This window comes from Porites lutea, chromosome 3 (genome assembly GCF_958299795.1).
Source record: "Porites lutea chromosome 3, jaPorLute2.1, whole genome shotgun sequence".
Taxonomy (NCBI): domain Eukaryota; kingdom Metazoa; phylum Cnidaria; class Anthozoa; order Scleractinia; family Poritidae; genus Porites; species Porites lutea.
The window spans coordinates 2,196,521-2,209,980 of record NC_133203.1 but is presented as its reverse complement, the minus strand read 5'-3'; the positions used below and the strand labels follow the sequence as shown (position 1 = coordinate 2,209,980).

At 39.6% G+C, this 13,460-nt stretch overlaps 1 protein-coding gene across 1 annotated transcript in view; it reads right to left on the bottom strand.

Moving 5' to 3' along the window:
- Positions 1-3,010: 3,010 nt before the first annotated feature.
- The window catches only part of LOC140930057 (uncharacterized), a 32,140-nt gene continuing 21,690 nt past the window's right edge, over positions 3,011-13,460 (bottom strand). The window contains exons 54-65 of the mRNA XM_073379714.1: positions 13,338-13,460; positions 13,107-13,229; positions 12,466-12,588; positions 11,412-11,960; positions 10,161-10,271; positions 9,499-9,621; positions 8,195-8,233; positions 6,457-6,739; positions 5,706-6,011; positions 4,968-5,088; positions 4,154-4,319; positions 3,011-3,147 (exon numbers count right to left, since the gene is read on the bottom strand). Of these exons, the coding sequence (XP_073235815.1) occupies positions 3,014-3,147; positions 4,154-4,319; positions 4,968-5,088; positions 5,706-6,011; positions 6,457-6,739; positions 8,195-8,233; positions 9,499-9,621; positions 10,161-10,271; positions 11,412-11,960; positions 12,466-12,588; positions 13,107-13,229; positions 13,338-13,460 (2,201 nt within the window). The 3' untranslated portion in view covers positions 3,011-3,013. The remainder of the gene's footprint in view (positions 3,148-4,153; positions 4,320-4,967; positions 5,089-5,705; positions 6,012-6,456; positions 6,740-8,194; positions 8,234-9,498; positions 9,622-10,160; positions 10,272-11,411; positions 11,961-12,465; positions 12,589-13,106; positions 13,230-13,337) is intronic.

Genomic DNA, 13,460 nt, shown 5'->3' with positions numbered 1-13,460 from the left:
AAAACATCTATTTATAGGGCATAGCACAAACGACTGGCTCATCATTTATGAGGTTCATAACCTGTATATTGTTCACGTCCTTTCACTAATGGCACAAGTCAATGTCAACAATACTGCATGTTGCAGTACTTCATTCGCTTAAGTTAACCATTTACCAGAACAATTTTCATTGTACCTTAGTGTTTCCATCCTTTTTCCACTATTGATAATACTTGTAAAAAAAATTACATCCGCAGCAGCGGCATTGATCACAACACAAATGATTTCCTCTCGACCCGACAGGGTATCAGGAACGCGCGTGGGAGTACAAGATTAAGTAATGACATACGCTTCGTACATTTTACTCTACGTATACTACAAATCAGGACCAAACTTTTCAAATTGTTGTTTATAAACAAACAATTTGGTCCATAGAGTAACATCATCGCACAAAAATTCAGCAGCGTCCAAAATCTAGCCGGAAAACACAGATACATATTTCAGACAATCAGGGACAAAAGTAGTTGACACACTTGTTTAAAACGGGTGCTTTTAACAAACATTTAATTCATTTATTATTTCATTCCTTTTAAACGCCGTAAATCCCCCGACCCCCCGAATCAATGTTGTCTGAAGTAAAAAAAAGACTTGAGGGTCCAAAATTCAACATTGATTTTGGGGGGAAGGGGTTGGGGTAGACAGGGGAAGGGGATAAGTATATCCACTATGGAAAAAGGGGCCATTTTTCGGAAATGTGTCAACACTTTTGTCCCTCATTGTAGCTTTTTTTTACCATAAAAACATCGATTTAAAAAAGTCGCAAATTTTGCATTTTTGACAAGTGGTTAGTCCAAGGTTTTGGTGAAAAATTTGAAATTTCGTCAATGTTTCTGTTTAGGTTTCTTTCTCCTAGAAAAGGTGTTTGGTGACGATCTATATAGAAAACTAGCCTTTTTTGACTATAGAAACATCCATTTAAAAAAGTCGCAAAATTTGCATCTTTCCAAAGGGGTTTGTCCATTGTTTTGGTAAAAAATTTTATATTGCTTTATTTTTTCTTTTTAGGCAAATTTGGCCTATAAACATTGTTTGGTGGCTTTCTAGATAAAAAAAACCCCGGCCTTTCTTAACCATTAAAATACAAATTTAAAGATGTCGCAAAATTTGCATTTTTATTAAAGTGGTTAGTCAATGGTTTTGGTCTAAAATTTTGATTTTTTTGCCTTTTTTTTTAGATACATTTCTCCAAGAAAAATTGTAGCGTGACGATCTATATAGAAAACTTGCCTTTTTTGACCATAAAAACATCGATTCAAACAGGTCGCACAATTTGCGTTTTTTAAAAGTGGTTAGTCCATCGTTTTGGTCAAAAATTTTAAAAAATTTCTTTAGTGTTTCCTTTTAGGCACATTTCTTCTAGAAAATGCCTTTGGTGACGTTCTATATAGAAAACTAGCTTTTTTTACCATAAAAACATCGATTTAAAAAAGTCGCAAATTTTGCATTTTTGACAAGTGGTTAGTCCAAGGTTTTGGTGAAAAATTTAAAATTTCGTCAATGTTTCTTTTAAGGTTTCTTTCTCCTAGAAAAAGTGTTTGGTGACGATCTATATAGAAAACTAGCCTTTTTTGACCATAAAAACATCCATTTAAAAAAGTCGCAAAATTTGCATCTTTCCAAAGAGATTTGTCCATGGTTTTGGTCTAACATTTTAGATTGCTTTATTTTTTCTTTTTAGGCAAATTTGGCCTATAAACATTGTTTGCTGGCTTTCTAGATAGAAAACTAGCCTTTCTTAACAATTAAAATACCGATTTAGAGAGGTCGCAAAATTTGCATTTTTTAAAGGTGGTTAGGTTAGTCCATGGTTTTGGTCAAAAATTTGAAATTTCCTTATTTTTTCCTTTTAGGGACATTTGTCCTATAAAGAGTGTTTGTTGACGTTTGAGATAGAAAACTTACCTTTCTTGACAATAAAAACATCGATTAAAAAAAATTGCAAAATTTGCTTTTTTCCAAAGGGGTTAATCTATGGTTTTTATCAAAAATAAGAATTTCTTAATTCTTTTGTTTGAGGGAAAATTGTCCGAGGAAAATTGTTTCGCGAAGTTCCGGATACAAAAAGTACCGCTGTAGACTATTAAAATTTCCATTTAAGGGAAAGTAGACGTAGATTTATCGTTAGCCTAGGTTGTTTCTCAAAAATTTGAAATGTTGTTATTGATTTTCTTGGAAAAAAAAAGCGTTTGGCAGAAATGCGAGAAAAACCGTGAGGTGGTAGCATCCACCTCTGTTCGTGAGAGAGTTAAATGAACAGAGTTGTATTGAGGAAACAACAACATTTGTATCAGCGATGCCTTTTAATTCTTATATTTTATCTCTTTCTCGCCTTTATATTAAATACGCAGTAAATATAATTAAAAAATTGTCTCAGAGTCTCCACTGTATCCTAGTCAAAGCAAGACGAGTCATACGTAGTTTCATGATATCTAATAAAAGATTGCGTCGATCGACGCGCTAGCTAAGGCTTAAACACGCTGGAAATTTGAAATTGGTAAAAAAAAGCAAATTAGTCGTAAAATGCAGCCGGAAACTCGAGCGTGATTGGGAAATAGAATCTTATTCTATTATGCTGTTATATTCTTGTTTAGGAACACGCCCTAAACTTGTTAACAGAATCGTAGTCTCTGTCAGAATGGATTCGCAGCCTGCTTGGGCCGAGTAAAACAACAAACCCTAACTAAAAAACTAAACAACGCATCTGTCACTATAATTCTCGTTACGTGACTAAAATGTTACGGCATCGCTCTGTTACGTTTTTAACGTCTCGGAATAGAGAAATGCTCTAGAGGCAAGGGATATTTGTCATCATATTCTACAGACATCTTGCTTATTTATCCGCTTATTTGCAAGACTCGTTAAATCCCATAACTTAGCGAAAACCATACATTGCTTCGTCGCTGACGTAACATCGTCACGTTACTCCAGAAGATAATTTATGTTAATAACACATTTCAATTTTTCCGTTCGCTTGTCAAACGTCTGTTGTTTCATTTTTCCTTAAGGCCATCATTCTCCGGTAAAGAACTGCAAAGACTACCATACATAGGACTGCCAACATTCCTAACACTACAGAAACTCCAACCATGGGATCCTGGCCAGGGGAATCTGTAAAATAAACACGAATTGTACGAATAACTTTGATACTCTCTTGGAATAACCATAACAGGTTCTTGCAGGAGGGTAGTCGTGCTAGATGCTATCTGTTTTTTTTGGAAAATAGGCAAAATTAGTGCCGCTGTACCCTTTATGCATACAACGTGTTCCATGGAAAATCGTCTGACTATGTTGCCTTGTTTTGTTTGTTTGTTTGTTTTGTTTTGTTTTTAAAAATGGCAACTTTGCAACTTTAAAGAATTGGAAATTGAAAAGTGAAAGAATGTCCTACACGAAATTAGTATCTATGTCAATACCCTAAAAGTAACTTAGAGAGCTCTCATTGAAGTCACGCTATGGTTCTGATACGATACAACAGAGAACCACTCAAGTGTTGGCATTATTTGGCCCCTTGTCTGAGTGGCAGTTTAATTGATTATCACACAGACGCATTAGTTAACAACGATAATACTAAATACTATAATTATGTTATTTTCGGCAAAGGTGGAATAATCGCGGTAATGGTAAGAGCAAGAGGGAGCGAACGCGGGAATGCAGGCTCCTTTATACGAACACTCCCCTAGGGCGATAGAAATGATTGACTCTTGAAAGAGATGTTAGATTGACGCGAGTCGGACGACCAACCATGTGGACAACAAAGAGATATTGTATCGAAATAAATAACATTATGCCATAACATAATGTTTGGTTTTGCAGAGAAATACGGGTATTGCCTAGTATTCCAGTTGTTTGTAGCTCGAGCTAAAAGAGCTCTCTTGTTCGATTGGTTTCCGCGGAGAAAGTTGAACGGACTGTCCACATCTATAGTCAATTAAAATAAAATGAGCGATAAAAGAGCTGTATTTAAACATAAGCATTTCTTGACTACTGGTGTGGTTTGTAGGTTGATCAGCTTTCTTGGCCCGACATAGCTATTGGGGATTTAACAAACGATGATGAAAGGCCTACTTTAGTATCATCACAGCGTGAAAAGAGCAATCAGTAGAGCAAACTTTACCTTCTTGAGGCTTCTTGACGTTTTTTAACCAGATAGGACCGTGACTAAGGAACTCTGCGTGAAGAGGTTCTACGTACGGTAGTGATCTGCGCTGCCGGTATCTTGGAAGAACGTTACAGTCTTTAAAACACTCGGCTTCTGGGTTCGTCGAATTACAAACGATAGCCTACAACGAATGGAAAAAGAGGGAGCTGACTTTGTGAAGACAATCATTTGGCTAGAATTGTGTCAAATAAATTTTGAAGGGGTCTTAAAACATAGCCAGAAATAGTTTAATATCATAGTTGACGGTTTCGATGCCTATCAGCCATCTTGTTTTTCGAAACTAAAAAAAACCAAAGGTGTCAGGAGCCTTAATAGGCTCTTGTAGATGTCAGTTATGTAAATCATGCAAATTCACTCTGTCCCTAACCCCTCCCCTCCTGTGGCAAACTCTAGCCTAGGAGAACAACAAATAAACGATTATGGTCAGTCGTAATGCAAGCTGAATCATCAAATAAACCAGTCAGATCAAACACAAATGTACAAAGCCGACGCTAAGTGTTGGTAAACGAATGTGAACACAGCGGGCTGATACTACTGAAAAATTCGCATAGGGCTGTGCGGCATGCTACCTGAAGCCCTTGAGCTTTTTCAATTCCAGACCCTAGTTCCTAGGAACAAAAACCTTGTCCTATTCATTTAAGACCAAGCGTTTACAATTCATCCACAGTTTAGGACCAGAAAACATTTATAGCCTATATGAGGGAGTACATCTCCCCCGGGGCCAAGTCGAGAGAGACAGAAAATCGCTAGAAAGCGAATGAGTTTTTACCTTGCAGTGGATATAGACAAACGGATCTGGTTGATCTACAAAATGGAAAGCTTGAAGGCTGAAACGATGAAGACCTTTGACGTTGGTAGGGTGGTACTGCACTGTCGAGTCTTGAGGACAACTGCCAAGAAAGAAAAAAAGGATTATCTGTTTCCTTTCCAAATTCGAGTTAAATAATATCCGTCAACTCAATTTTGTAAATTGCTATGATGGCACCGTAATATGCGAAAGAAATACTTATTAGCATTTTATGATCACAGTCAAAATTCCCCTTCCCCTCACCGCCTCCTTCTTTCGGCCTTAGACTCCCCCCTAGGGTTTGCATTCTCTACTCTCGCCAATCTTAAATACTCATGATAAACTCTAAGATGGCGGCCACGGCAATACGAAAATAAGAAAGCAGTCTTCGACCGATAAAAGTGTAGGGGTGACCATTTTCATATACTGTATTCATCATGACAAAAATTAGAATCAAGCAATTTTTCAAATAAACATCATGGAATTAGTTTTTTCGTAAATAATTTTTGGCGTTACCTCTCGTCTCCAGTCTTGACACTCTTTTAAAGGCGTCCGGTTCTAACAAGACACTCCGTTCAAAACGCTAAATGGTGAAATTGTAAACAATTGTATCCTGTTTAAGACTCAAGACCCTGAAAAACCATACCCTGTTCAGCGGCACAAACCTGCTCAAACCAAACAAGGGGGTGCCAGCCCCCGGGATTTTGACATGGTACTTACCCGTTTTGAATCAAATCATACTGTAACGTACTGTTGGGATTCGGATCAGGTGTTGCGTGACAACGCTGCGCAATAACAGCCAGACGAGGGTCTTTGGAATCGACACTAAGCTGTAAATAGACTCGCTCGTTAACCATTACGCCAATAGGAAAGCTCTGATCTCCATATGGACGAGTGTATGCGGCATCCTTGAAGACTCCCAGGTTTATATCGAACATTCCTGAGTCCGAAGCGTTGGCTCTGATACGTTTTCTTCTAGTCTCTAGCTGAATGGCGCTTGTTTGGCTCATTTTGAGATACAGGCACCTAAAATGATAAAGTAAAAAAAGGTAAAGGCGCATATGAGCCAAAGGCCCAAACTGCCGGAGCTTATCCCAGTTCCCTGAGCATGAAGTATGCCTCGGAGTATTGCTACTCGCCCCTGGACGGGATGCTGGTCCATCGCAGGGTTACCCCGAGAAGTATATCGCTTGTACCCATTTATACACGTGGGTGAAGACAGACAAAGTGGATTATAGTGCCTTGTCTAAGGAAACAACGCGATGGGCGAGGCTTGAACCCCGGACCTCCAGATCCGGAGTTCTAGGTGTTAACCGCTCGGCCACACACCTCCTCTAGTAAAAAGGTTTTCCCTTATCTCAAAAATCCGATCGGAACACACCTGTTTAAGTTAAATTTTTCGTTTTCAATTTCTGAAAACATAGACAATTTTTTGACTCGCTTTGCAACGCCGATGTCAAGCACGAATTACCTGAACGGGATATCTACTTCGGCCAGCCTCGTTATGATGCCCTCTGTCGGCCTCTCCTGGATGGTATTCATGTACACAAAAGCGTTCTCGGTGGCCATCATCTTTGTGCCACAAGACGTTAGATTGGTTTCAAATAGGAGATGAGTTCCGTTATCTCTAGGAAGACAACTTGGGTCATTAAGTCGTAGATCCCTTCTTCCCATCATTCCCATGAAGAACCTCTTGTGTAGAACCACCCGGATCAACATCTTTCCGCATGATATCGCTAAATTTTCATTGATGACTTGAAAAAAAAAAAAGATGCAATAAATACAGTTCTAAGGACTGTAAAGTTGAAACTCTCGTTACAGACGCGCTTATAATAGCGACCTTACAAAACTACGACGGCGACGGCGACGGCAACGTCAAAAAAGCAATAGGTTTAATGAGCATAACAACAACTCTGCTTGTGCATCACGCTTTTTTGTACATTTTTTTGCCGTCCCTGCACAACTACGACGTGGAGTGACGACAATCATAGGCATGATGCAATGTGTGCATCATTTCTGGAATCATTACATGATTTTAGGCGTGCACATAACATCATCTCTAGAATCATAACATGATTTTGTGTTTACACTTAACATCATCTCTGGAATCATAACATGATTTTATGTGTACCCATAACATCATCTCTGGAATCATAAAATGATTTTATACGTGTACATAACATCATCTCTGGAATCATAACGCGATTTTGTGTGATTTATTGTCCTATTGGAATCATAGCTATGATTAATAGAACAATAAATCATGGTTATGATTCCAGAGATGATTTTTATAGTCTTATTGGAATCATAGCTATGATTAATAAATCATGGTTATGATTCCAGAGATGATTTTAATAAACCTATTGGAATCATAGCTATGATTAATAGAACAATAAATCATGGTTATGATTCCAGGGATGATTTCAATAGTCCTGTTGTAATCATAGCTATGATTAACAGCACTGTAAATCATAGTTATGATTGCAGAGATAATTTCAATAGTCCCGTTGGAATCATAGCTGTGATTTACAGCACTGTAAATTATAGTTATGATTCCAGAGATGATTTCAATACTCCTGTTGGAATCATAGTTATGATCAACAGTACTGTAAATCATAGTTATGATTCCAGAGATGAATTTAATAGTCCTACTGAAATCATAATGATGATTATGATACCAGTGGAATCATATTATGATGTTTAGGGTACTTGTCAAATCATATTATGATTCGTTATGATGCATACAGGACTATTACATCATCACATGAATCATCGCATATGATTGCATAGGCTGGATTCCTGTGCTTGTTGTGGACCTCAAACGGCTCTTCGAATTACCGGAAATGGTTTTTGAATTTCCCTTCAACCTGACTGGCAAATTGACAACAACTTTTTTAAAGCCAATCATGGCGCCTAAACAAATCTTACAGGCGGGGTTTTAGAAGACTGACTTAACCATGAGTTTAGGCCGTTAGAGGGGCGGGAAAATAATTGGGCACGGTGATGATATGATATTCTTTTAAGTGCCCTTTTGGGTAATGCTCCAGGTAAACCTAACTTCTGCTCTTCGCACGAACTGCATGTGCTCTTCCTAGCTACTGTATTTATTTGATTAACCGCCCCGGGTGCTTCTTAAATTTTTGGACCTTGAGAGTGGGCGCTTCTTCGAATAAATACGGTATACCTGAAGAAAACACAAAATGACCAACCTTTAAAGCCTTCCCCTGCTCCAATAGCTGCTTGAGATTCTGACAAGAGTAAAGCATCATAATTATCATGATCGGAAAATGACATTTAGAAGCACAGAGCAAAAACGGGTGGCTTAAACAGTCAGATCTGCATTAGGCAGTGAAACTATATTAAGCGCTATCTTGACCAATTCAGGGCCATCCTTTCCTTGATTACTGTTAACTGATTTCAATAGACAGGTAGGGGTTACCGTTTCCTATCTCCCAACGAGCTACCGTAAAATTCCGAAAATATGCCCCGGGGCTTATATTTTTTAAAGGCCCTTTTTGAGGGGCTTATTTTTGGAGGGGCTTATATGTGGAGCGGCTTATCTATGGAGGGAAATTTGCGCTTCAAAATCGATTGGGCTAGCCTTATAGTTGGAAGTAAATTTACCGTTCTTGCTTTGTTTTACTTTGTATTTGAGGGCAATTTTCCAAGTACAAGCCACCGGGGGGCTTATATTTGGAGGGGCGATTTAACTGAGGGTTTTTTGCGTTACCCGTTTAGGGGGCTTATATTTGGAGGGGGTTATAAATGGAGGGGCTTATTTTCGGAATTTTACAGTATTTGTTTCTTTTTTTCTTTTCTATGGAAAGGTCACTTTTTCACGAATTCTCACAACAGTGTTCTGATACATGTACGATATGTTGTTCTTTTGTTTCGGCAAAAGGAGAGAAAGAACCCTTTGACTTTAACTCCTCTAGTTATGGATACTTCTCCATGGCACTAAGTTATTTTTTTGACTTATTTTCAAGGCTGGTTTACAGGCTGACATAAGCATAAGCATCAGGAAACAATGCAACACACGCACAAGTATAGGAAAAGGATACCTATACTATCAATGTTCTATAACACAGAGTGGTCAGCAGGAGAATTTAGGACATGATCACACCGGATTGATATTTTACAACTCCTCACTACTTCTATAGGAAATGAATTCACTATTTTCGCATAGACCATAATGCACCTTTGGTCTAACCCCCACCCCCACCACCACCCACCACCCCCCTCCTCCTAGAATAAAATGCCTAAACATTGTCTTTGATTTCTATTGGGACGACTGTAATACCCAGGCGAAATTGGAAAAAATACGCAAAATTTTTGGGGAGTGAACAAGTTGCATTATGGTCTATGCGAAAATGGCGAATAGGGACAACATATTGGAATCTAAATTTGAATACTAAGGGTCGCAAGAGTTAAATGAACAGCTGCGCATTTCCTAGGGTGTGCGCGAAATACAGGTTTGTACATGATTATCGATACGTGCGATAGTCCTTCTTACCTCTACAATCAAAGCCGTTTCCCTCATAGCCTTCCATGCAAGAACAGTCGTACAAACCGATATTATTGGTACAAAATGCGTTCCCGTTGCAAAGATCGGTGCCTAGCTCACACTCATCTACATCTGAAAATAAAAGTATATAAAAAAGTATATAAATAGCTTACTTCAGTCCGGCAAAAATGAAATAAAGCAACTTGCGAACAGATTGGAAAGACAATACCCTAATAGCAGCGACAGTAGTTTTAGCCTGAGAAAACAGCCGACATGTTTTCCCGGGAAATGACGTCAAAGGAACGCACGCAGAAATTCCATACTAATGACGTGCATTACCCAGATCTGGATAGAGCTTCTGATTGGTCAAGTCGGGAGGGAGACTTGCTTTAACCAATCAAAAATACTTCTCAGATGTGGGTAGTGACAGGTCATCGGTATGGAATTTCTGCGCTCGTTCCACGGACGTCATTTCAAGGAAATCAGAGGTGGCGTCGCGAGATGTGGGCTATTTCCACAGGCTACAGCAGTCTAGCAGGTCTTAATTTCCAAAGCGAAGTTTTGACGAATTTTTCTGTTACTCACTGACATATAAATAGGTCTAATTAAACGTTCGAGGGTAACACTTTATAAATAAAATGAAGCAGGAATAGCATAGGTTTTAATCTTACCTTCACAAATTTGGCCGCTGCCTGCATACCCAAGCTTGCAGGAACAAGTGTAGTTTCCATTACTTTTTAGACAAACTGCGTTAAGGTCACACTGTGAACATGCATTGGTACCTGACAGTAAATAAATAAAGCAACGTCTAGATTTGTTATTGTAGCCATTAAAGAAATAGACTGGGGCTATCAGCTGGAACAGAAATTAAAATGGCAGAGTATTGAATGAGGTAGCGGGGGGGTTCTCATCAGGGTTGGCGCATCAAGTTATTAGTGAACTTACGCAACAGGACGGGAGAGGAAAGAAGACGGCAAACCTTGTGTGACTAACGTGACAGTAATTTCGTTCGAATTAACTTTTCGCCAAACTTCACTTTCTTTTAAACAGATCTTTTTGTAAAAGACCAAAAGACATTGATGTTAGCGAAGTTCACGTCAAAACACGCAAGTGATGGCCTTGTCACGTTCGTCACGCACAAGGGATTTGCCGTCCTCTTCTTCTTGCCGTCCTGTTGCGTAAACTCACTATTGACGAGCGATGCGGAAAATGATGATAATGACAAAAATGGTGATGATGCTGATATGGCTTGTGATAACAGCCACAAAGACCACGACGATGGTGAAGCGATGAAGCTGATGATTATGATCAGTGGGATGATAATAATGATGACGACGACAATGATGTGAAGACGATGATGATGATCGTGATGATAGGGATGGTGACTATGATCTTCAGTTGGTGATGAACAAGACGATGGCAATGACAGCGAGCTTAAGCAACGAGACCGTTGGTGGCCAGATGTCAAAAACTCACAGGCTGATCTTTATTCTGTTTCAGTGGTCTAACTCGATAGCGTTATACTACAGAAGTAAAAACAAACTGTTCAACCTTGTCTGTGTCGAACAGAAGTGTTCCGTCATCATCGTTTGACGACCCCTATTTTTCCGTAGGACACTCGAGATCGGGCCCTTTGCGTTACGGGCAGTCATCTTGGTTTGATATATACCAAAGAGGCCGGCATCGGGGCTTATAGCGGTGGATGAGAGGGGGCCTCATTTTCTCGCCTCCTCCCAAACCGTGCCCCGCCCTCTAAGTGCAATTGACACTCATCCCCAGGCTCGACTCGGTACATTTAAAACATAGATGGCCGCCCATAACGTAGAGCGCTCGATCTCGACGATCTTACGGGGAAAAAGGGGACTGTGAACAGTATAGTATTTAATTTTAATTTAATGATAAAAAATAGTGGGAACATTCACCTTGCACTGCACCGCTCATTATTTTCTGGGCAATGGCATCCGCACCTTCTTCACTCTTTACCTCAATAACAACGCCTTTGCTTGGTGACAATCGAGTGAGTTCACCCACGTCAGCAAGAGAGCCTACAGCAACCGGCACAACAACAACGCCAGCTTTATGTAAGCGTTCCCCACTTGTGGTCAACACTTGAGGGTAGTTTACCGACCTCTGATCAATGAAGACTACCAGGATCTTTTTAGCTCCAAGCCGTGGTGGAGCCTTTTCGAAAGCCACTTGTGCTAGATCGAGAGCTTTCTTTAAGTCTGGCGTGCCTTCGGGTCTCTGCACTATAGCTAGAGCGTTTTTAAAGCCTTTGGTGTTCTTATAATCGTCAGCGAAGTCGATGATGGTAGTTGCCTCACTACCACTGGTAATCAAAGAGTAGCGAGCATCTTTCGTTCCGTAATTGTCGACGAGCACGTTCATCGTGTCTTTCATTTTCTTGAATGTTGTGTCCGAGTAAGAGCCAATGATTACTCCTAGATCAATCTTTGGGGTAGCCGTTATTTCTAGACGGAAAAAATCCAAACAAACGAAACAGCAGGATACTGTTACCAAAGACAAAGGTCGGTTGAGGGGATTTAATGTCATAAAAAGCCGGTTGTAGGTGCATTTATTTATAAACAGATATTTTAATAAGGTAAAAATCCCTAAAACCCTAAAAGAGACTTTTACCGTTAAATATAACGGCGTTTTGCTCAAAACACCCTAAGTGAGACCAAAGTCCGGAATTTTCACCCCTAAGCGAGACGACGAGCATCCGAGCCCTTATCATATCGGAGTTCCCCCCCCCCTCCCCCGGGATGTCATGCATACCACGTGTGTGGGACAAAGAAAAACCTCTTCTAGGAAGCTTTGAGCCCTACACAACCTAGAATACTTTAATTGAATCTATAAATTGCAGGACATCTTAATTAAATTAATATAATATATTTTGTCTTGGGTAATGATTGTCTTTCCAGTACTTCAGCTTTTTGAATAAAGGTCGAAAACTAAAAAATTAAAGAAAGACACCTTGACATGTTTTGCCGTCTCCAGTAAATCCCTCCTTGCATGTACAGCTAAAAGAACCGTCAATGTTTGCGCAGTCAGCATTTTCGTCACACGGGTTGGTTTCGGCAGAACATTCATCAATATCTGTGGTAAAAAAAAATCATACACTTTCTTTTTCTGTATATATCAGTGATGGATCCAGGGGAGGGGCTCGGGGGGCCCGGGCCCTCCCCCCCCCCTTATTTCTAGACCAATCTGAGGGCCGAAGGGCCGAAAAAAATGTTTTTGGACACCGCCCCTCCCTTATCTAAGAGTTTGGATGACCGCCCCCCCCCCCCCCCTCCGTTATCTCAGTGTCTGGATCCGCCACTGTATATATCATCAATTCATGCTAATTTTCTTCGCATATGATAATGATGACATGGAGTCATCGAAACATCGTGTTACTTTTTTATCGTTGATTTTTCTTTTAACATGTATGTCCAAGTCGATCGTTCTAAAAAAAAACCATACCATAATCTGCCAATGTTCTTCCTTGTACAATGTTTAGAAGCCACCCTTATTAATATCAGACGCCCAGAGAAGTCAAAAAATAAACGTTATCATCTGTAATGAAAACGTTCATCTATTTTACTTGTTTATCCACCTCGTCTTAAACATACCTCTACATGTTGCTCCATCTCCGGTGAATCCCTGCTGGCACGTACAGCTATACGAACCGTCAGTGTTGATGCAATCAGCATCTAAATCACATGGACTAGCCTCTGCAGAACATTCATCAATATCTGGAGAAAGAATTAAACAACAACATTTGACACGAAAATAATCTAATACTGAGCGTATCTTCCACATTTTTTCAAGTATTATTGATTTTTATATAGATATCAATCTACCTTGACAAGTTGTTCCATCTCCAGTGTACCCTGGTGTACAAGTACAGCTGTAGGACCCGTCAGTGTTAGTGCAATCAGCGCTTGAATCACATGGACGGGGATCAGCAGAACATTCATCAATAT